We start from the raw sequence: 24,564 nt of genomic DNA on the forward strand, positions 1-24,564 counted from the left end.
AGTCAGTCTCATTCATGTAAGAACTACCATTAGATGCAATCTAATTGAATGCTAGTTTCTCTCTGAAATAATCCCATTTAAACTTCGGTTAAATAATCAGCATCACATCATGATTTCAACTACCATCATAATGCTGGTCCTCCTTTCCATTTTCTCTGCTTTCTATATATCCCTCTAACTGTATGCTTGCCTGGTCTCGGTTACCACCTAACACAACTTAATAGGCACTAGAAAAGACAAATGTAATATTTTACGCTGTGCTCCAAAGGCAAATTATTTCTGCTACAAAATTACATCTGTTTTTTGTTTTGTTTTCTTTAAACATAAATGAAAATATAAAATTCATAAAGAGTACCAAAACCAAGAGCAAACATTATATATATATACACACAACACAAAGCTGAGGTGTCAGTCTGTACACCGTAATAGATGTTTTGAACTCGCAGGTCTCAACTCCTCATTAAACAGATACATAAAATGTTTTGTTATCGGCTGAAGAACAAGTATTTCTGTTGTTCCTTAAAGCACAAGCATATTTTTTTTTTTAAGTAGAACCTCAAGCAGTCTGAGTATCTGCAAAATTCATGAAGCAATTGCTGAGTCAGTTTTATTTTATTCCGTTATTTGAATGCTTGCCATTTGACATCTATCAACGAAAGCAGATAAATTCTGTCAAATAAAAATGTGAGAAAAATACCGTCTTCAGTTCAAACCACAGTCTAACAGCATATATAATAAGTAAAAGCCACATCCTTTTATTTGCTGCACAAACTGGAAGAGCTGTGATAATTTAAGCCAATATGTTGCAATTTAAGGGACATCCAAGACTAAAATCTAGTCCGATTATCCAGTCTCAACTCATTTGTTTGCAATCAGTAGAGCAACCTCATCATTAAAGAGCATAAAAACCGTAAGGCATTTGGTAAAAGGATACAAGTGCGCAGAACAAGAACTACATATTTGAGAAAGACAGTGTTCATTTATTATTTAGTTTTCCAACTAACAGACCAACTTAACCTGCTAATGGCATTCCTAAGTAATGTGCATTATTTCATCAAATCCTATCTGTTTTGTAGCAAAACTAAATTCAAAGAACACAGATTTTGCAAAATCCCTAACAGAAGACCTTTCCCTGCAGTGGTAATAGTTTTCATTTATTAGCTTCAGTTGCTCAGGAAGAACTAAGAGACAAAACATAACCTTGAAATAACTGTTTAAATACAAGTCCTATGTACTCTGAGCACCCCAGACTACAATAAGCTACAAATGGAAAAGTTTTGTAAGGCCACGATGGAATAAGTAAATACAAAAAGCTATCCTCATCAATCCAGATACCTACATACAGGAAGAGATTAGGTATAGCAGGCAATGAGGCTGTAGGCACAATCATGCTCTTCGAGCTCTGGCATCATCAGGGTTTCCCTAAAGCTCACAAACTGGCCACAAAAGCTAGTGCTGTGAAACATATATGAGGCGTAGGACAAGAGGATGTCTTTTTCTTCCTCAGGCTAACCACTTCATTAGCTGCCTCGCACAGGCTTCAGAGTACATGGAAAAAAGGTGGTTAGCATTTTGTTCAGCACTATTTCTTACCATATGAGAAGAATCATGCTAACAAAGTTATCTTCGGCAAGAAGCTCCACATACTAAATGTCTACAAAAAGCTGATATTGTTTATTTTCTAATTCTGGATTTCTTGCTGGAAGCAAGGAAGAAAGGTTCACCACAAACCTGAATTACCATTTCAGAGGTTTGTACGTTTCTCCAGTCTTTTGCCAGAAGCCTAAGATACAGGAATCCTGCAACCAAAATGTAACAAGCTGAGAAGGTAAATATCCCTAATTACAATTAAATTCTAATATTGTGTTTTATGTTTCTAACCTCTGCGCACGTCATTAAGGAAAAAAAAACACCCACATATTATGCAAGACCTAAGCAAATTGATGATCAGTGCAAGCTCATCCTCAGATCCTTAGAAGAGCTCCTTCCAAGACTAACCAGTGCCATCCTATATATGGAGACAATGCTATTTTTACAGCAGGGTATTTATTATCTGAATTGCTCAAAGGGTTCTTTGACAGACTTATTTGTTACAAAGCATTTTCTAGGGGTTTTAAAAAAAAAAACCTGCTTTATCAACAGAAAATCTAAATAGCTAGTAAGGAAAGCAGTGAAGAAAAAATAACAGGAAACAGACAGTAAACTTTCTCATACCTTCACCAAGCACGAACAGATGGTAAAAGAATTGCTGACTTTCAAGACAAACACAGAAGTTTACTCAGAAAATCGGTATCTCCCTTTCAACTCTGCAGGACAAACTCAAACAAAGTCTCCTCATGGGAAGATGACGTAGACATGAAAGGAAATTAATAGATTACGGTTTAACACAGATACAAATTGAATGCAATACAGATTTTTACCATAGTGTTTGAGGAGATATCTATACATGAAAACTCAACTAGCTCTTTACTAGAATACTGTATCATCAGTCAACCACAAAAGAACTTCAGAATACTCTTGAGATTACCTCATTTGTAACAAATGTCAGAATATGTCTCCCGTTACATTTGGGACAATAGTTCAAAACTGTTTAACTTTGTGAATTGTTATTCTGAATGGCAAAAAGCAGATCCTTGACAATCTTTCCATCACAGTGAAACAACAAAATGTTCTGTTGTGTCACAGGCAAGTAATGTTCAGCATAAAAAAAAATAAATCCCCAGATCTTAGCTAAGAACAGATCAATTACAGTAAGATGCAAAGTATCAGAACAAACAATAGTTTTCACTTACTTCTAAAACACACAGTTCCCCAGCATGTTTTTCAACACAAAATGTTATTTCTATAGTAAAAAAAAAAAAAGGACAATGTGGATCAAGGTAGCAATAAAAACCAATTGTTGCTTGAGTCTGTGCCAATTCAGCTTATCAAGTGTCATCAACTGCTTATGTGATAATCACATTTTTCAGCAGTGGTTTGTTTTACAGTTTTTCACTTCAACACAGTGCTTGCTGGTCTCTTCTGGAAAGTGCTCCACAAACATTCCAGTAACTGTCATCAGACACTGATTTACTATACAACTGCCTACCTCTATCTATAGAAAACAGACCTGAAATTCAGGATCAGCCCATAAATTCAAAACCTAACAGATGACGACTTTAGACTGCAAAATTGCTATTTTCAAGAGAACTGCAGCTTACAGTTCTAGAGTCCTCTGGGAACGTTTTGGATTCTTTACAAGCAACCAAGCAGTCACCTTCCACAGAAAGCAGCACAGCTTCGTGTGCCCCAAATACAACACCACAGCCAGGTGCTGCACAACTGACTTGCTGCCCCTACCCTGTTTCATTTATTTGGGTCCTTCACATCTTTCTTTTCATTCTGAGTGAGGCCAACAGTCTAGCTCTCATTAACCACAGACTATTTTTGCCTTTCCAGGGAACCATCTGCACCACAAAAAACACGTAGTTTTCGCTCATGGAAATATCTGAATGATGTACATTGCATTAGCTTTGACACATTCCAAGTTTTGTTATAAGTCGTCAGCATAACTTCTGGCTCAAAGCCTCATCAATGACGAACACTAAGCTAAGACTGCTTGCGAAATTAGAAAGTCAGGCCCAGCCCCTCCCCCCCAAAAAAATCTTAGTTCCTTCTTTCTGTTAAGCCTGAAGTATGTTGAATGACACCATGACACACATTATAAACTTTACATTAACGCAATGCCAGAAACCCATCACCATTTCAAAATAGAGTTTAAGAGTTCTCACATTTGCATTTTCAGTACAAGTAATAAAATAAGCTAAATTGAAAAGCAGGGATGGAAGTAAAGGTCAACAAGAATCCAAACACAAAAATTAATCTGACATTACAGTCAACTTTAACAGCCTTTGACTTCCTTTAAGCACTGATAAACCTAAATACTCTGGCTTAGGTATCATACTATGGTAAATGAAGAAATGGAGAAAACAGACTATGATAGCACCAGAACAGAAGCAAAGAGAAAATTTTCTTAGAATATGTTCATTCTCTTTAATAAAAATAATTCTAGACAGGAGTGGGATAAAAACTCTAACTCATCAGTAAACATGCTTAGAAGCTCCATTGAAAAGCACCTAAAACACGTGCAACAGCCACATTAAACAGTCACTGGAGAAACAAACAAAACTTAACAGCTTTGAATGCAGTCACAGTGAAGATCTGAGCTGGGTCTTGCAAAATTAGCCCAGGGGAAAACACGGATACTGCAGATCAGAAGACTCACATTTAACAGGGCACTGTGGATTTACTACAATTGGAAGTTTAGACCGCAAATACTCCATCCAAGAATATCACTTTGGTCACAAGGTTAACCTATTCATTTATGAAGTTTGCTGCATTTCTTGATACAGCAAGCAAGTCTAACACGTACAGTCGACAAGAAGAGTTGGGCTATTTTCAACCCATACAGCACGTTTACCTTCTAGAAAAAGAAAAAAAGACTTCTGCTTTGAACCTCCCCCCAGGTTTGTGGCAATGACGATCCCAAAAGCAGTCCAACAGTAACTGATAATCCGAGGCTACGGGAAACAATACTAACCACACAGCATTCTAACACATTGTTACTTACAAGATGGGCAACATTTAGACCATACTCTACCAGTACACCGCAAGAGCTCAGGACCATCTGATGGATTTTGAGGGTAGAATCAAATGTCAGCCACCTGAAAAACAACTTCAGAAGCCGCACATATCCACCAGTAAGGTATTTTTCTTTAAGGCACATTTAAATCTACTTGTTACACTAAACACCACTGCATCCAGTTATCTGCGATAGCTTGACTAAAACATCACGCAATGATGGTTAAGTCTAAAAAGCCCGGCTTCATTCATTTCAGTTAAATTGTAGTTTAAAAACCTGTAACCAACAGGAACGAGAACCAGATTCAAATGCTCATCTCACCACAACAAACAAAATTACGGTAACATGAAATACCGGCACGCATGTTTGTGTACATGCACACACATACAGATGCATAAAATCACCAAGGAAAACTTTTTAGTAGAAATAATATGGAAAAAAAATGGTGACCTAACATAATGAGTACAACCTAAAGAAAAATATTTATCTACAAATATGGAAAAGGTTACAAAGGACTTGAAAACAACTAGCACTAGGAAAAGGTTAATTATATACTGAAAAACTCCACAAAGCTTAAAAAGACAGAGAAGATGGCACCTACACAGTGTACAGCACAGTATCTCAGCAGGTTTTCATGAAATTCCCTGGATCCATTTATTAGAAATCCAATTTTAAATACGGATAGAAGTGAAAGAATTCATAACATGGTAAGAGACTGACAAGGAAATGAAATGTCGAACAGGAGAAAATGTTTTAAAAATAATTATCATTTATTTAAATAAATAAAAGCCAAATGGGTTACAGGCAGCTTTCTGCCAAATGCTGAGCTCACAGCCACATAGTTAGATGGAGGCGTCTCTTCCCTCAAAACCCTTGTCAGGAAGCAAACAAACAAGAAGTACAACAGAAATTAGGCTTTGACCAAAATGCTGCCATAGCAAGAAAATATTCAATTTAGTTTAAATATACCCAGCAGGGTTTCATAAAACCTTTCCTTAGGTGCCTCCTTACCTCTCAAAACAATATTTTAATATAATAATATGTAGCACATAGAGTTAGTCATCAGGTCTCTATAGTCACATAGTTCCATACTTGACAAATGCAAGCAAAAGTACCAAATGTACCTGCCCTTAGCTTGGGCATCCAGGAAGAGATGCCATGCTGGAGTTGGCTTTCACGCAATCTACTCAGAGAACACGGCATCCCAACAGTAAATAAAGAAAATAAAAACCAAAAGGCTATTTGAAAGCTGCACGGTGAGCACTACAACTCCAACTACTGTCGGAAATTACTAATTTAAAGAAATCGAGAATTGAAGAGCAATCACTTTAAATACCAGTTTCACTACTTAGCTCTTATAGTCTCTAAGCACTCTTATGTGCAAGCCTAAGCTATTGCACAGCGAGTATAGGAAAGGCTTAGAAGGAGCTTAACAAAAATAGGTTGAAAAAAGTGTTGTTTTTTTTATTTTTCCATTACGGATTAAGAAAAACAATGCTATGAGCAACTTGTGAGTACTTGAAGAACAATGGTTTCTAGACAAGCTTAAATATTTACACTGACTTTCAGCAACACTAGATTTCAACAATAATATAGTGTAGAAAGTTTCTCTTCCTCCATCAGGTTCTGGTCTTACCATAGCACCAGAAAAGGAACAGGCAAAGTACTACAAAAGAGGTGAGAAGAGCAAACACACTGCAAATGTCTGGGTTTCACTGCACCACAAAAAAAAAAGGAAAAAGAAAAAAAAAAAGAGGATGAGGCAAGACCTATTCGAAGGCAAGCAGCTGCATGAACGAACACTTCAAGTTCACACCTAGAAGTATTTCAGTGGAAGAGTGTGCAGCACAGGCTAGTAAACCCAGATTAGTGACCTTTCACATAATGAAGCGGTACGGTCTTCTATTCCACAGGAGGATCTTCAGAGTTCATCTGTTCTCCCTTCTCAAAAAAACCCTGATTGAGTTATTTCCACAAAAAGCAGTGACATGGAAGCTAGTGAGGCGTTACTCCATCAACAGAAATCATTTCCAAGGAATGTATTATCTCTAGGAATACCCTGGCTCCGAACCATGCTCCATCGATTTTCTCTACCTTTCACTTTTACATCTGCAAGTTCTCCTGAGTTCAACATGTTTTGCTTCAAGGTGGGACAGGAGTTTCATCCATTACATGCAAGCATTTAGCTACACCTTTTAACATTCTGAAGAGACCACCACTGCAACGTTGGACAAATTTCTTAGGACAAATAATTTTCCAGAGACCTTTCTCATTTCTGTACCTCAATGAAGCCTCACAATCCTGGCAATAGAATGCCTGTATTGAATACTCAACAATTTGTTCACTACTCCTAGGAAGTCAAACAGAAAGAAGATATCAAAGCCCAAACACGTAGTTGGATACTATAGTAGTAGAAACGACATATAAGCCTTATTTAAGAATATTTCAAAACACAGCAGATCAACGATGATAGGAAACATCCTCAAGGGGGTACTGTCTATCCACATGTTATTTTTCACTTAATTATTCTTCCTATCCTGCCACTTGCTGGATGGGTTTTATTCCAGCTGTAAAGCACAGCTGGGAAGGAAGGGTATCGCATCAGCAAAGAACAAGCACAAGCATCTCAGGCTGCTGGTACACTTGCTGGCCTGATAAAACCACATCAGAAAGCGAACAGAAGGGTAATTCTCATCAGAATACGATCCATCATCAGCAAATACTATTATTATACCAGTCAAAGTCTTCTTCAGGGATCAGTAAAGGCATCGTCACTTTAAGTCCTCAAAAAACAGCCTTTCCGTCTGTGTCCAAGTCAAAAAGCAGTGCTTAAACCAAAACATTTTAGTGCTTGTATATAATTACAAACAAAACACCATCACAGTACAGTATGGCATTTTCCTTTAAGTTGTAATCCACAGGTGATCTACAAGACTAAGGCAACAATTAGAAAACAAAACAGACAATTTGCTACAAGAAAGGTTTCAAAGCAGCTTTCAGAGTCAAAGCCATGAAACAGCTGGTCAAGAAATAGGAACTGAGTAGAAAGGTCCTCTGCAAAGTCATTTGCCTGTACAGGGTTCTGAATCAGATGAGTTTTCTCCAACAAAATTTAAAAGTCCAACCTCTAGAAAGTGTCATTAAACTCAAATACCTCAGAGCACACTGCTCTGGGAAAAGGCACCTCAAATAATTAAGCTGAAGTACCTAAAGACTAGAGGTAAAAGAATTTTAAAACAAATTATGACTTTGTATCTTCTTGGCCATGAGTTCAAATCACGTGTTACCAGCATTATTTCTGCACAGGAACAACTGAAGAGGGATTTCCTGATTCGGTGCTTTGAAGAAAGAGAGCAAAAAGAAACTATTTGTTCCACATCTCTCATTACACTGAAACAAAAAGAAACAAAAAAATAAAGAGAAAAACAAAACACCACATCTGCTACTTAAATAACTATAATTATATCAATAAGCAAAATACCATAAATTCACAGTTAAGATTTTCTTCAACTGTGAGCTACGAACTACCATTGCATCATTTCTGGAAATTTTCTTGTGAGTCTGACTTTGGCAGGTACTTTCCTCAAAAAGAAAAAAAAAAAAGCAGAAGTACAGAGACTACAATCTTGATTTCACACAGACCACGTATTTATCTTGGATCCTCAAATCTTTCAGCAACTATCCTATATTTGAAGAGATTACAAAGGGTTATCTAGAAAACAGCCTGCAGAGACTAAGTTGACAATTCTTCCACTGGTGAGATTTAAATATGCAAGATGCAGAATTAGTTGTTTTAAAACATCATTTGAAAGTCTTCTTTGGAAAGCATCAGGGTTTAAACTTTCAGTGCCCATTTCTGCCTGCTTGACACCCTATCCTAAGAAAAGGCACTTTGTGTTCATTCTACAAATGCAAGTAATGTCAGAAACAGCATTATTTGAAATGCTGATTAGCCTCTTAGAGTACATCTAATACAGAATCAATGATCCCATAAAGGTTTTAAACACAAAACAGCATCCAAATCACAACCAGACACGTAGGAAAAATAAGGGTTATCTCAGTCCTCAGTTTCTGAAGAAAATTTTAGAAACACTACCAAAGGAAAACTGAATTTAGAGGAAAAACGTGAAAAGGATATTTTAACACCAGCTGTTTATATGTATTCCATAAACATATCACCTTTTAGTTACATTTAATGTAAACACCAGAACACTTGAGAGTTAGCAACTGTACTTCCAGGAAATACTTCACTAGTAATAGGCTCATTGCACCAAGTCCAGACTTGGACCAAATTACAGGAGAGCATGGTGTCCCACATGACTGAAATGGAGCCCTTTCCAAGGCTATGTCCCCAAACACCATCCAGCAGCTCCAACAAGGAGCATCTGCATCCTGAATCTGCTCCACAAAACACATGCTAGGTTCTTCACAACCACTGGGCCTTATGTTCACTCAGTTTTCAAATTCTCCAACGTGACATGCCCAGCAGAAACACAGGAAGCAACGTGGCTTCACTGCATGCATGACGGAGTACGTTCACATTTTACGTACTGGACAGAATCTGTAAAACTGACCCCCCTGACAAATTTCTTATTGGAACAAGAACTTTAGATTTGATGGATACTGTGTTTAATACCTTTTCAGTGAAAAATGTAATACAGGGTTAAACTGAAAGTTCAAGTGTTTCTACAACAGTGTAGCTGTACAACTAACTATACCAGTAAGTCCCTCCAAAACACCAATCCAACGACTTTTTATACAACAGATTTCAAGGCACAGAAGCCACGTCTTGCTATATAAATTCTGTAAATCGTATTGATAATCCCAGATTAGATGAACAACTAGAAAATAGTACCTAAAGAAATGCATTAGCTGCATATTCCAACCTCACAAGCACCTGAAACTGCTGGATACAGAGATGGCAGATCCCAAACATGAGCTCTTCCTTGGATCTGTTTAACAGAATTTTTCACTTCAGAACAAACAGATAACTTACTGATATTGAAGTAGCTGTATATAAAGCAGAACCAGCAGATATGGAATAGATAATTCCAGTAACTATTACCAAATTTTATCTTGCTGCAAGATAAAATTTTATCTTGCTGCAAGACTGCAAACCCACAATAGTGTACAGTGCCTCAAAGCATGAACGCAGCAATAGTTAATTACAAGAATTAAATTGCACATTAGAGTTCAACGTTTACAAGCAAGTATTCAGTAAAATGCAAACTATCTCATGTTCGTACTTAAAACGGATGCATCTTTTCGGCACCACATGCATTACCCTGAAATTTCCCACCCAAAAATACCCTCTCACATGTACAAGATATTAGTATGAAAAGATCACGTATCATTTGGTTGCAACACTCATGTCCAAATACAGACCTTCTGTACTTGAGGTATGGTAAAATTCAACATTCAAATTTAGAAAACTACTGACAATTTCCTGAATAAGCCTGCAGACAAGGTAACAAATTTGTTTACAAATGAAATTAAGTTTTAATACTATATACAAAAATAATACTAAACATAATAGTAGTAACAACATTTTCTGGTCAAGATCTTATTTTCCATCAAATTCTGGACTAACTTTTCTTCTCAAAGGACACCATTTTCTACTGTTTCCCTAAATGCAACTGCATTAGACTGCACTACAGACAAAAGCAAGAACACAAATTTACATTTACCAACTTCCTACTATTCTAATATAGGAGTATGTCTATTATTTGTGCTTTAAGTGACTTGATTCTAGCAAGAATGAAACATTGAAGAGCAAATCATAGTCCATTTTGGCTAAAACTTGAGAACAGTTTTTCCTTCCCACCCACCAGTTCCCAAGAGCAGAAATCCAAATTTTATTCAAAACGGTAGATTTCTGTAACAAATGAATTATGTAGATGGATGCTAGATTATTTTGGAACTACAAGTCCCTTTGTAAAAAAAAAAACAAAAACAAACAACCTCAAATTTTAAAAATGTTCACTTCATAATCAAAAGAAAATAACTGAACTACAAGTATTCACCAATTTGACCTTGGTTTCTAACTTTGTCAACAGTATTTTTATGTAACATGTACATGATGACTGCACAGTATGTCCATTGTATTGATGACAAAAACAAAGCATTACAGCTATCCAAATTACAAAAGACAAAGGCAGGCATCAAGGAAGAGACAGATGGCTATTACAAAATTATTTTGTGTTGTTTTGACCATTAGCACGACAAAATTGAATTACATAACCAGTACATATGCTTCAGTACCAAACTGTAATGATGATCGACTAGCATACAAATATTCAGTTACAGAATAAAAGGGAAATCAGATGTCTTATCAGGACAGATAACAATTTGGGTGATCACTGACACCTAAATGAACCATTATGTCCAGCACTTCTCATCCATACCAACTACAGTTTCAAATTGCCTGCAGTCCATAGGGAACCCACTGTTTACATTTGGTTTTCCTTGCAACCATACAAACTAGAAAGGTTTGTTTAAATTAAGGCTTTGATTTTGTACCACAGCTTTGTGGCCACAGAAACACAGGATACACTGGATCTGGCCAAATGGTAGGATCTAACTCTGCTTTTCGATCCCAGATTCTCATGCTGCATTCACCATTGTAAAAGCAGTTCAATTTTTATTCAGATGAAAATATGAGCTCAAATTCCTTCTATTCTGTGATTCATGCAAGTCTACTTTAGACTTGACCCACATCAGCCTTTTTTCTCAAATTATATAAACTATATAGTTCTTATTCTTTATTTTCTGCCTTCTCTTCTTGCATGAGACATGTTCATTTCGAACACTCTAGATCTAACGCTCAAGAAGACAAAGATGCTTATTTTCTCAAAAGGCCATAAAAATACATTTACATCATCATGTTAAATTTTAAGAACTATGTCAACATCCCGTGATTACTACTCAATGCATAAAGAAACTTACCTACTACCATGAGCGTGAACTCAAATCCTCTCTTCACAGACTTCCGGTAAACTTGATTTGGAAGATTCGCAAACCCCACATATCCTTCAAGGTTCTTCTGTTGCTAAGACAAGAGATATTCACAAGTTTTAAAAGCTTCCAACTTCTTACTGGGCTTGTATTTTCTTAGAAACCAAAAAGGCGAGGTCTAGCCTACCTCTCAACATCCTAAGCTGTCTACATCAAAGACAGTGCAATATACTACAGCAATAAAAAGGAAAAATTATTTTTTTTCCACTGGATAGCTGGAAAGCCTGGCACAGAAAGCCAGCAATGTTAACAGCAATTTTGAGCAAGTACAATAACCACATTATGACTGTGCAAGCACAATAGTGTACAAGTACAAACATTAAAAACTTTGCTCCAAAACTCATTTGAAACACAGGCAAGTTGTAGGAGTGTATTCTTGTGAGTCATGGTGGTACTGCCCCACTATTTTTGGGACTAACTTGATGCACTCTTCCTCTGCAGCGCACAGCTGGAGGCCCTTATTAATCCCTTTGTGGTAAATCTATGCCCAGCATTTGAAAATGCAGCACACATTACAACAAACCCTTAACAAATGTAAAACTTCAGCTGCTTTTTACTGTGAAGAAGTCATTCATAATATTGCCTACTATGAAAAGAGATGAGAATTTTGGATGCTAGCCATTATTCTTTCTCACCACAAAAATGAAAATGCTGGAGGTACTTAAAATGCTGCTCCCTCACTGTACGAGACCTGGCAATCCTCCAGACATCAGCCATGTTACTTTTAAATCCTTCTTCTAGTAGAACCCTAGAAATGTGTTTGATGATGAAAATGGTCTGCAAACCTTCTTATGAGACACAACAATTTAGCTCTTTTACAGAAAAGGTGAAAATACTTCTGACACAATTGTCTACTGAAAGCAACACAGTATACTGTTTTATATGGAACAATGGCTTTAAAACAGTAGATTCTGTCATCTTCGGTTGGACATAATGTGACTTGATACTGCCTCAGTTTCAGAGTTTAACAGTTACACACATCCAGAGTTGAAGCACTGTTTGCCAATTTGAATTCTTCTCTCCAAGACTAGCTTCAATAGGACAGAGATTCTATAAAAACCCACACACAAATCTGTTCTACTACAGGCACTACTGCCTTAGAACTTGACTGTATGGGATGGAGTATGGTTGATTTAAATTTGTACATGGTTGACTCATGTTCATTTGGATGTTTTTTCTAAATACCGAAATAAACAGGAAAATAACTCATTTACAGTAGTAACTCCTATAGTTCAAAAGAAAATGTTTTTTAATTAAAGCAAACATTCCTTGCAAGTATAGAAAAATGCTACCTTTTTTCAGCGCACGTAATGCCATAAGAACTAGCTTATTTGCCATCCCAAGGCACTAGTCAATTAATTAATTTTGTTTAAACTGACATAACTGATATCTCCATTTGGCAGAGAAAACATTATTCTCAATCAAGGCTACAACACTATAAAACATAGATTTGGTGATGGCATCAGTGTAATAAGTAAATCTGAAGAGGCTGAATTTAGCTGACCTACGTAGAAAAGGAAGATTTAATCCTAATACTAAACGATTATCAGCTCTCATTTAGTGATAACGCATTAACTGTCTTTCCATTTTTAAAAAGGTGGTGTCTTTTAGTTAATTCATACAGAATAAGAGAGGAATATTTAATGACAGCCTGCTAAAGCTAGGTAGCATAGCTTCAAGTTCAAACACACGCAGGAACAAATGCTAGTACTCCAAATGTGTGACTTTTGCCTTTTGTCATCAAATTCTAAGATGCCTTTTGTTTCAGTTCAGCCTTAGGTGCAACACAAGGCTCATCTGAAAAGTTTCAGAAAATTTAAGTTCTTGGCTAATTTTTTAAAGTTTTATTAATTCAAGGACTGTTTTATTTTTCTGATCTATTACTACAACGTGTGAGAAATATAATCTGCTACATTCTAACAAGCTAAACAGGAGCCAGTGCTTCAGGGATAATAACCCACACATAGTTGGATGTTCTTTAAGTTTTGAAAAAGTTCCTCAATAGGGGAAGTCCTTAATAACTATTAAATATATGTAATTGCTATTCATCCTACAAGATATAGAATACTTAATCGTATTCAGACACTCCTTATAGTTCTACTTGTCAATTTCCATATACTTTTTAACGTAAGCCATTCTTACCAGAAACACCTCATGCCCTTGTTTTTTTGCCCCTAGATAATATTAAAGTTATTCTTAAGCAAAAGAAATATCACTGTTGTTTTGATTACGTTATTCTTATTTTCTTTCCTTCCCCTTTACAAAGAGTTGTAAACTCTTTGGAATAGTTTTACTACTAAGAATTTGAAGAAAGCCGAGAATGAAATGCTAAACAAGACTAGACAGCAACTTCCAGCTTGTTTGCTCTGTTAAGCGGATGTATAATGCTTACATTCACAATTTGTTTTAATTTAAACAAAATACAGATGCCACTAAACAAAAGGATGTATGAAGTGTCAAATCTGGAATGAATGCCATGTTTAACTCAAGGACTTATATTCCATCAACAGGAAAGAGCCTTTTTAAAAACCAAAATCAGTTGCCAAATTCCCGTTTCTGGCAAGCCAACATCAACTAAAATTGGCTCTTTCACCGTACTGACTTGGAAAAGATCACATTTGTTCGTACACCTTCTACTTCTAAACAAACCAAAAAATAGGAGGAATCAAATTTCTTAAATTCCTCCAACAACTTTTAAAATAAGTTATTATTACTTTTTTGTTGTTGTTGAAGCATTAGCTTCCACTGTACGGATCGTTGTGCATGGCAGGATTTTTTGTTTCCAATACTTACCAGAGGGTCTCCTTAACTTCCATCCCTTCCTGACTTTCACCCACCTCAGTTTCAATTCACTTACTAAAGCCTTAACATTTACTGCGTTTGCACAAAAGTTGCAATATGTCTTTATACCAAAGTAATACTTACAGCTACTTTGTAAACAACACATTTCCATCATTTCCAGTGTTGAAGACATTGACAGAATACATCCAAAAGTAGTCCAGTGAAACGATGAATTTGAGCCATTGCAACAAGGAGCCCACACAGGTCCAGCAGCAATCCAGGAAGAGAAACAGGTAGCGCGAGGAGAGAAAGAAAAAGAAAAAGTTACTTACATTTGATCAACAAAGTTACTCACTATTCTTTTAATCTAGAATGCTTAGTGCACAGTGTTATGAAACGGTGATTTAGTCTGGTTTATAGAGACAGCTTCATCTCATGATAGTGAGCTAAACAACCTTCATACCACTTTCCAATACAAGCAGTTATTCAATAGTCCTTTTTATTCTAGTTGTTCAGTGTGCTTTCAATTAGCATATGCTATCTGAACCCTCAAGACTCAAGGGCATTTGTTTTCTTCATAGGTGCTCACCACAATATGCAATCCCATTTCACCATGCTACTGCATGTTATTTTTTAGAAGTGGAAAAGGTACAAAGATCAAAGTCATCATCACTATAAATATCTCCAAGGTTTTTGTATTTCTGTAACAATTCATACGTTCACTGAAGAGTGTCAATTCACTCCAAATATTACTGCAATTTTTGACACTGGTTGAACAGATAGAAAATAAAGAACAAAATCAGGGTGCACAAGTTAACCGTTTTCTCAGCATCACTTAACTATGGGTGATAAGAGATCCACACTAGCTCTCCAACACAGCGCTTAAAGTAACTATAACAACCAAAAAAGCCCTTACATAAATACTCTTCAAATTTCTGTTTTTTTCCCACTAAGTATCTTCTAGTGCTTGACTGTTTCAAGACAATGATACAAAAAAGGAGAGAAAAAATTATCTTGTTACTAAGTTTTAAGATTGCAATCACTGATGCTTCCAAGCCCTAACATTCAATTTTTAACTACTTCCATACTCCCAGAGGCTCTGAGCCTATTTCTATAAGATTTATACCAGTATGGATATTAGCTCAGAGCAGTACTGAGGTTCCCTTACTCCTTCGCTATCTAGCAGGATACTTGCCTTTGGCTTTTGCAGTCCCCTCAAAGCCTATCAGCATCCAGAGCCATAAAATCTCCCTCTGATTCACTCCATATTGTTAAATGGAGGACTTTCTCATTTTGAAATTGCCTCCTGTTAGTTACCTGGCACATGTGCGTTGGGAAACAGCCTTAATAACCCAACATACTTCAAGGAGAAGCAGCAGTTCCATGCTTCTGATCACCTCCGCTGCTCTTCTGCAACACTCCTTGACCTGCAATCTTCTCGACAGAAGAAGTGGGAACTATGTACAATATCCAAGAGGCAAAAAAAAGTCACAGATCTACATGGCCTCACCACACACCACCTCCTGTTCTCTGCTCCCTTCTTACTTCCTCCCAACATGCCATCTGCTCATCTGACCACTACTGAGTATCGAGCTGATGCCCCCGGGGAACTGAATCACAGCCCCAAGCCTTTGCTCCTGGGCTGTAGCAGCTGTTCACAGCTCGCTTCTGATCACACTGTAAAAAGCAGTCCGTGCACCCATCGCTTTACATTCCCCTACACCGTATTTTAATGGTCACTTTTTATCAAGCGACCGTTAACATTCTTACGTAAGTCCTCACCGTTGTTCATCATCCCTGTCCTAACACAGCACAAATGAAAGCAAGTCCTATGAGAAATTATACTGTTGGCCTTAGCTGACTTTTGATGCATCCACTTAGTGCACCCAATGTTATTTTAACAGAGGTTTGCCCCAAGCAAAATGTCAAAGCCCACATAAAGCAGCAGCAGAGCGGGAGCTTTTAGATCCATCATCTGAAGCAATGGATTAACAGCCAACAGCAAGCTGCTCTAACTGTGCGGCCGATGAGAAGAAAGAAAGGACGCAAAACCTTAGGAGGCTTCTTACAAACAATGACAATCAAAAAAATCCTAATCTCCTTGTCATCTGCCAAGTCTGTCTATCATCTCTGTTGTTGCCCACTCTCTGCAATTTACTTCTCTCTTTATTCTGTGCTGATCATATCTAGGAAAAAAAAGAAGTCATTCTTCAGGTAATATCATAAGGTCCACTACTTGACAAAATAGCACACCAGGTAATCCAGGCATCCAGACATTGGGAAAGTTTCCCTTATACACAGTGTGCTCTGAAAATTCTTTTGCTTTGGAAGTTTCAATATCTTCTCACCTGCTCTGGTGAAACACTGCTTTCAATGAATCTAAAGTCATCTCTGAAGAGCTTTTAACTGATTTCTGCATGCTCTATAGCCACACATTTTCTATTTAATTTCTTACCACCATGCTAAGAATATTTTTCTATATTTTCATATATTTTAATGACTATACAAATTTTTAGTTTTATACAAAGACTATTCTATAAAGCACATTATGCACTTCTATGTCCTTAAATATACTCAGCATGGAAACTTACAAAAGTAAATAAAATCATCCTTCGCAACAGTGCTAGTTGCTTAAAGCCTCCACATCAGTTCCTCAGAGTCTCTGAAACCTGTGGGAAGCCCTAGGAGTTACTTTATCATCAAGATCCCTAAAAGCTTGCCACAGATTGATAAAGCCTGCATTTTTTCCAGCCTTCATAAAGCATACAGTTGGTACATACCCCGTCTTGCCTTGTCACATCTCAGAGGCAGATATCAACTCCACACCTTCTGCAACTGACAGCTGTTCTTGGAACAGGAGCTCTAGGTAGCCGTATTTAGGGTAGTGATGCTGCTACATGCCTACAGCACTTGTTTTTTGTTTGTTTTACACAATAGAGAGTACCTTAACTTTGCTTTTACAAGCTTTAAGATATGCCCGATCTACTTTTAAAATAAATGCTGAATCTAAAAAGGGGGGGGGGGGGGGGAAGGACACTCATCAGCTACAACTGTAAAGCTAAACTTACGCTGACCATTACAAACCTGTTCTTTCTTTCACTACTGAAAACAAACACCTGCTGAGTCAATAACATCTACCATAATCTGCATAGCAGAAGTCTAGTAGAAGTCTAGTGCAGATGGACAGGCAATTGGCACCACTATTCCCTCAAGCAGGCACCACTTGCAGACAGAAGAAACCTACCAAAAAATCTTATTTAGTAAAAAGAGGGCTTGGTTTCCAACTGTGAACTTGGGGTCTTGCCTACATTAGAAAAAAATTAAAATTCCTCAAAAAGGACCCAGAAGAGAAACTCCTTCCAATGTGTAAGTGCTATTAAGAAGCCAGGATCTCTTTCAGTCTCTAGGAGCGAGCTGATTAAGTCAATAATCAGTAACTTTAATCACTGCTCCAGTGACTGCAGTTGCAATTCAAACTGTTCCTCAAAACCTCACGGGGCGTAGTCACTGAGTCAGCACCAGTGAAGTAAGCCGGCTGCAGGCTCCCTCTTTTCCTGTGCCAGACACTATCATCCGCTTTAGTAACAGCGTTAAACACATGTGAGTCCCTAAAACAATTCTGCACTGTAAAACATGAGAAAGAGTAGACAGCACCATCCATCCATTGAGCTACAGGCAATGTGCCCACAAAGAAAGGTGGAAAACCTCAAAGCAAAGCAAAAGGGATCTAACAAGAACACTCCTACACCTTAATTCATCCAATTAAATATATATATATATATATAATTAAAATAAAAAAAAATATAGCCAGCCATCAAGCAGACAAGTGTAGGATGCAACATGGAAGGCAAGGAAACTTGCACAAAGAGGGAGCGCTCCCAAGAAGGAGCCAGAGGAGCTGGCGTCAGAACAGCTGCACACTGAGCACCAGCCACATGGCGTTATCTACCACCAGTCCTGACCTCCTCCTCCTCAGTTTTGCTGTCACTTAATGTTTATTCTCTACCAAGGCTTGAAGATGAGAGATGCAAAGGAAGAATACTTTGGAAAGAGCTATGAATGATTCCTCTATATAAAAACCTCCCAGGAAAAAAAAAAAAAACTAAACAAAGAGAACAATCTGCACTCATTTTCATAAATGCCATATCCTTTGTCTCCTAAGTTTCCCAAAGAGATGTGAAAAAAAAAAAAAAATGCAGAGTCAAATAAGGTGGTGGGAACCTTCTGGCAGATTTGCCTCACGCTGCTCTCATCTCCTCTGAAGTCAGTTAAGCTCAGTGTTTGAGAAGAGCCATCTTCAAGAAAGATACCAGCCACTAGGACGGTTACTGCCTCACTTGGGAGACCACCTCAGGAGTCTCACTTTGCAATGGAAACTTTGGAGAAGAAGCAACAATGCACAGTAACAGTTAGGAAATACATGGAAATGTCCTGCTGTAATGCATCAGGTTTGTTCCTTTGCTACTTTTAATCCGGAGTTAATGTTGAACATGCTTTCAAGTTCCTTCAGGTTTGCTAACATTACATGCTCTTTCAGAACCTGCACACAGAGCAGGACGAGGACTCAGCAGGTGTTGGTAGATCATGGTTTATATGCTACACTCTACAAAAGCAAGCACTGATTGCCTCTTTCTCCTACCCCAAATCATAGGGCAAAGCAGTGGCAACAGCCAGGGCATGTTACATCTGCCCCAACACAGGAGTCAGCTTCACGGAAAGAGGGAATTCCCGCAATCTGACTGCTCATATTATAACAAAGGTGCTCAGAAAAAGATATTTGCAAACACGCACTTTGTGCCCACCTCTTTTCTACACCATGATTTCAGAGGTGAGACCAACTGGCTCATGGGGAAGCTGCAAGGTTGACAACGCAAGGAATGGCAGCCCCCTGCACTACATATGCAACAATACGAGCCCGTCCACTTGAATTTCTTGAGCGTGCAGCTGAGGAAAAGCCGCTGAGTTTGCTCACTCTTGCAGAAATACTCCAGTACCTTCACACACCGTAGTGCTCCCAAAACCCTGAGATATATTACAGTATGTCACCTCTGGTGTTTCTGTTAACACCAGGAATTCTCATTTAAAGAAACTAAGAGGAAGGGCTTTTACCATATATTTCTACATGGTGGATGCAACTTGTTCCCATATGGAAGCCATCTGTTTTTCTGAATATTCTTTTATTTTCCCCTGCGCTGGTTTCTATACTGAATGCCTCAAGTTCTGACTTGCAGAAGGCCTGTGGGCTTCACCAAGACAGACACTTGGAGCTAAAGCTTTCCGAAATATGTCCTTGTCAGTCATCTTTCAGGGTTTATTGCATTTCTGTGCTGCAGCAAAACAGCACTCCAGAACAATGAAAACTGAGTATTTGGAAAGCAACGGATCCTTTAGTCTCAGACAAGTGATTTCTTTGGAAAAATTAACATATGAGAGTATCTCATCATTAACAAGATACTAACAGGTCATCATTTAAAACATCTTTGTGAGAAAATTAGTGATGCCTAACACTTAAAGCAGGTCAGGTGTTTTTCTGAAGCATTCATTTCTCCCACAGCAGCACACTTTAATGACACTGAAAGACAGAAGTCAGACTTGTAATTAAAAACTGAATTTTCATGATACTCTAAAATCATGCTTATTTTTACTTTTCAACATTTCTTCTACAAGGTGCCCCCAAACTCATTCAGAAGAGTGCCTCAGGAAATTCTTAAATTACTAGCATTTAGAGGGTTCTATTTTTTAAACTACTTCCACACTGCCTAAGGAGCTCTGTATTTATAATACAAAGAACTCTAATGAGACCTAAGAGATCAAAATAAGAATTGGGTGCCATTTTAAAGAATGATGCCAATTTATAGAAACAGTCTGTGTGTTAAGTTCAGACATTACAAGTTTTGAGACACGAGAGGCTGTCGGCACTGTTTTGAACCATCTATTTCTTAAGTTGGAGAGATACCACAGAAAGATAGCTCCAATTCTTAATTACTGTTTAAGAAAGACTGTAAGTAAAACAGTTGTCCTCAAGATCTCACACTATTGCAACCTTCAGGGAAGCAACCTGATGCAAAGAATGGCCCACACTGATAACATTAAACCTCAGTGATAATTTTTCAGATGATTACAATACATAATTGGTGTATTACAGATGAATTGTAACTATAAGTAAGCAGCCAGAAACCCAAAGTTTTGCTTTCACTTCTTCCACGTCAAGGAACACATTTTTAACTGAGCTATCACTGCGTACATTTTTCAAACCATTTGACGGCTCTTGGGCCACCAGCAGCCAACTTCTTTCAGGAGCAAAGCTGAAGACTGCACAAGCTAAAGCCACAGCTCTGGCCTGGTAATCAGCACCATCAAATCTGCTGGTTTCTCAACTTCCCAACTACTTTAACTTCTGGCATTAGTAACAAAGCTGGCTGTGAAGACTGTGCATTACACAGCCCAATACATATACCAACCGACAGCTATGCTGCGTCATTAGCAATGCTCAGTGTTAGAGTGGGAATCTGCACCTCTCCATACCTGGCCACCACATCGGCCTACTCCATGGCCAAGATCCACCACTAGGAATACAATTCAAGAGAACAAGAAACCCAGGAACATTTTTACCACCCAGAGATCAAAAGAATTGAATGTACTGGAACAGTCACCTCGACTGAAGGGAATACTGGATGCCTTGCAGGCATACTGCTAGGCAGGGTGCCAAAGGCACAAAACTAGGGGCAGGCAAAACTCATTCCACAACCAAGTTAGAGGCCATCCGCTAACGTTTCTTTGGAGAAGCGGTATCCTAATCTCTTTCAAAGTCTTCTCCAAAAATCAACTCTTGCATCCATCTGGACAATCAAAATGTCAGTTTCCCTTCCCTGCATTACCAAGCCTTAATACTCACCTAGCATTAACTCGGTACACATGAAGCACTGATACAATTTTGAATTTACTTACTGAAAATTACAACTGTTTAAGGATTCAGAAGATAACCATTCTTGAAGACCTTTTACAGATGCCCTGTTCAACACCCAAAAGGAACAAACACCAACCAGCTGAAAAACTAACTTGCTAACAAAACCCACAACTGCTTGTAAGAATCAATAGTTTACAGGATGGGAGCTCAACATCCCCACATACTCCTCCCTTCAAGGATCGACTCTGTAGCATTGTTTTGTACTTGTAGCATTTTAAGGCATTTTTCCTTTAACTGATTTAAAAGGAGGTTCCTGTACGTTCAAAGTCCTCAACCTCACAACATATAAGGAAGGACCGGACAACCACATCCTCTAGCTTTTGCCCTAGTCTCGTTCAAGTGCTGCCCACCGCTACTTACAAACTGCAGGATCCTTCTGCCGCTCTTGCAGGTCTGCAGATGTCCACAGAATTGCAAATCAGAGCACCGAAGTCAATACTTGGCAGAACTAAGCAGTAGAGATGATAGTGAGCTCCAGTAAATAGTGCTGCAGCAGTTTGAAGACTATTCTTTCCTGAAACTTCTCACTGAACTACATGCTAAAAGAATAAAAAAAAAAAAAAAAAAAAACAAAGAAGACAACAGAATGTCTCCCCTTCCCCTGTGATCAAGAGATTACTCTGACCTTAATTTCACACCATCTGGCAATGCCTCCCAACAGGAAGTTAATTTAATCTTGAATCTCTTAGTTTATTAGTATACCTTTACTAACTGCAATTAGGAAGTTCTTTGTTCTTCCGGAGGCAGGGAAAGAAATAAGGAAATAAAAAGATGGTTTTCTTGGACTCACCCTACTTTAGAAATTTTCACTGCCCCAAACTTGAAACCACTCAATTACATTTAAGCCAGCAATCCAGAAGTCAAATTCTGAGTCATAAACTCCAAGTTTTGCATTCTTGTTTGAAAAAACTACAGGGTGCATCGGCAAGATCACACTATGAGAAAAATCTCTGCTGCCAGAAAGCTTCCAGAAAAATTACATTTCTCCAGCAGCTGCTGCTAATACCTCACAATCACTGGTTTTGACAACATGACAGTGAACGCTGGTATCTTAATTTAGTTAAGATATCAGCACAGTAGGATCTGGTCAGGACTACAAGGCCCACTGCACCGCAACATTCTCTGCATTCATCATCAGTCAGGGCCTTTGCTTTGCACATCACTAAAGAAAGCCCTAATGCTAGTGATAATACCATGATACTGCCATCAATTCTGTCCCCCCATGATACTAAAGTTTCAGGGAGCTCAACTGATAGGAAACAAAAAAAGAACGGGGAAGAAAAAACACCAAACAGGCAATTCCTATAAGCCGAGCTCCACGAATGGTTACGAGGCACTGCTGCACAGGCAGAGAAAACAGCCCAATTGCTTCCCTTCAAACCACTGCCAATAGATTTCATTAGCAACTGTACCACCGGGGTGAGCTTAGGCTTTCCTCATGTGTGCCTCAGTAATTGTTCAGCTAGGGAACAAGCCAGATCAGCTCAGATATCTAACCAAAAACTATCCTATCATACAGTTAACTTCCACTTGCAAGTGCAAGCTCATCTAGTCATACCAATTATATGAACACCACAGGTAACACAAAGTACAAGAGACAAATACATAATCATGAAATTTTTTTTTCAGCTGTACTTCAGTTACACAAGTGTAAGCTATGAAATCCTACGATAAAGGTGTTTAAGAAAGGGAAAGGAAAGGATACTGTTTGCAACTACTGCTGAGCATCCCAAAACTTGCTGTAAACTGCAGAAGCATTATTTCACATCAAAAAGCCTAGAACATTCCACCTGGCCAATGCTAGAAAAGATGTCAGTTAAGATTTATGTCAAACATTAAGTAATCCTAACAATCCTGATCATCTCACTAGATTAAGTTTCACATTATTTCAAGTTCAACCTGAATCATTATATGAATACTGTCAAAACGCATGAGAAATAGAAAGAGGTAGTATTTCATACATTCTTCTAATAATCAGCCTGCCCATGATGTAGCGACTACCATTGGCACCCCTACCAATGTTCATGCCATCTTAAATTTTTCTGCCAACCACAGTGACCTACAACGCTTCTCCAAGCAAACATCATACCAGAAGTTTTGCCATCCACGATAGCTGCCCTTCTGAAAGGTCTGCTGTAATAATATTACTCTACGATGGACGGGTTCCTACATATAAGACAACTATTTTGATCGAAATTTGATAAACTGCTACTCTGAAGTGCAACACTCTGGTGCTTACCAGCAGTGTTAAAGAGAACAAGGCCTGTAAAGAGAACAAGTATCTAGCTTGCGTTTCTCTCTTTCTAGTCATTGCTCCTATCACACTTTGCCCCAAAGAACTGAAAAAAAAAAATTAGAAGTTCAGTATGTGATATTCTCATCCAACAGAACATGCTTCTAGACCAGTGTCATTCCTTGGTCTTTTTTGTGGTCAAAGGAAAGAAGACTATTAAGTCAGATTTATTTTTTGTTTCTTCAGATCTCTCATCTTTTGTGATTATGATGCAATCTTTCTATTTAGAAAGCTCTCTTCTAAAAACGTTGACATTCTATCTTAATATTGATCCTCCTAAAGCTACAGGGGTCAAAGGAAAGAGAAATCCCCTTATGTTTTAAACATTCCTCCCCCTGCCTCTAAATCCCAGCTTCTCTGCTACTCAGATAAAGAAACAAGAACACACACACAACATCTCAGTTTGAAACGGACAAAAAGCAGTGAAGAACTTATATCTTGAGAAGTGACTGTCACCGTTGAGTTAAGAACTGACTTTTTAAGTCTTCTATGCTACTAAGAACTAATTCAATTACAGTTCAGTTACACACAGAAGCTAATAAACTTATGCAACAGCCACAGTGTTATTGTTCTGCAATGCTGTTTCCAAAATAATTTGCAAATGCATTTTGAACAGTTTTTTATCATTTTTATCATTTTAATTTATGGAAATGTGGCATAAAAATGGCCGTATAGGGAGCAGTTTGTAAATAAGATAGAGTTAGAGCCACTAAGGCACAATTTTGCCACAAGCGGCTTCCCGAAGGCCACTGATGCAATGCCCTGCTGTGTGTGTGATAGGTCGGGCACACAACCTGGGATGTCTGGAAGGCACACCGACAAGCGTGGAGCTGTGCTCATGCACAAAAAGCAGAAGAACAAGTAAGCGGCTTTTGTGGGAAGGAAATC

At 38.1% G+C, this 24,564-nt stretch overlaps 1 protein-coding gene across 5 annotated transcripts in view; it reads right to left on the reverse strand.

Annotated features, from left to right (window-relative positions):
• Positions 1-24,564, reverse strand: part of SEPT7 (septin 7) — a 71,367-nt gene that overhangs the window by 43,182 nt on the left and 3,621 nt on the right. For 3 of the 5 annotated variants that reach the window (XM_021386223.1, XM_021386221.1, XM_021386224.1), the window contains exons 2-3: positions 14,561-14,565; positions 11,567-11,669 (exon numbers count right to left, since the gene is read on the reverse strand). In XM_021386223.1, the coding sequence (XP_021241898.1) occupies positions 11,567-11,669; positions 14,561-14,565 (108 nt within the window). Of the gene's footprint in view, positions 1-11,566; positions 11,670-14,560; positions 14,566-20,881; positions 20,884-24,564 lie in introns of all 5 variants that reach the window. The other 2 variants (XM_021386222.1, XM_021386225.1) reach the window with 1 other exon arrangement.

The sequence above is a fragment of the Numida meleagris genome, chromosome 2, assembly GCF_002078875.1.
Source record: "Numida meleagris isolate 19003 breed g44 Domestic line chromosome 2, NumMel1.0, whole genome shotgun sequence".
NCBI classification, from domain to species: domain Eukaryota; kingdom Metazoa; phylum Chordata; class Aves; order Galliformes; family Numididae; genus Numida; species Numida meleagris.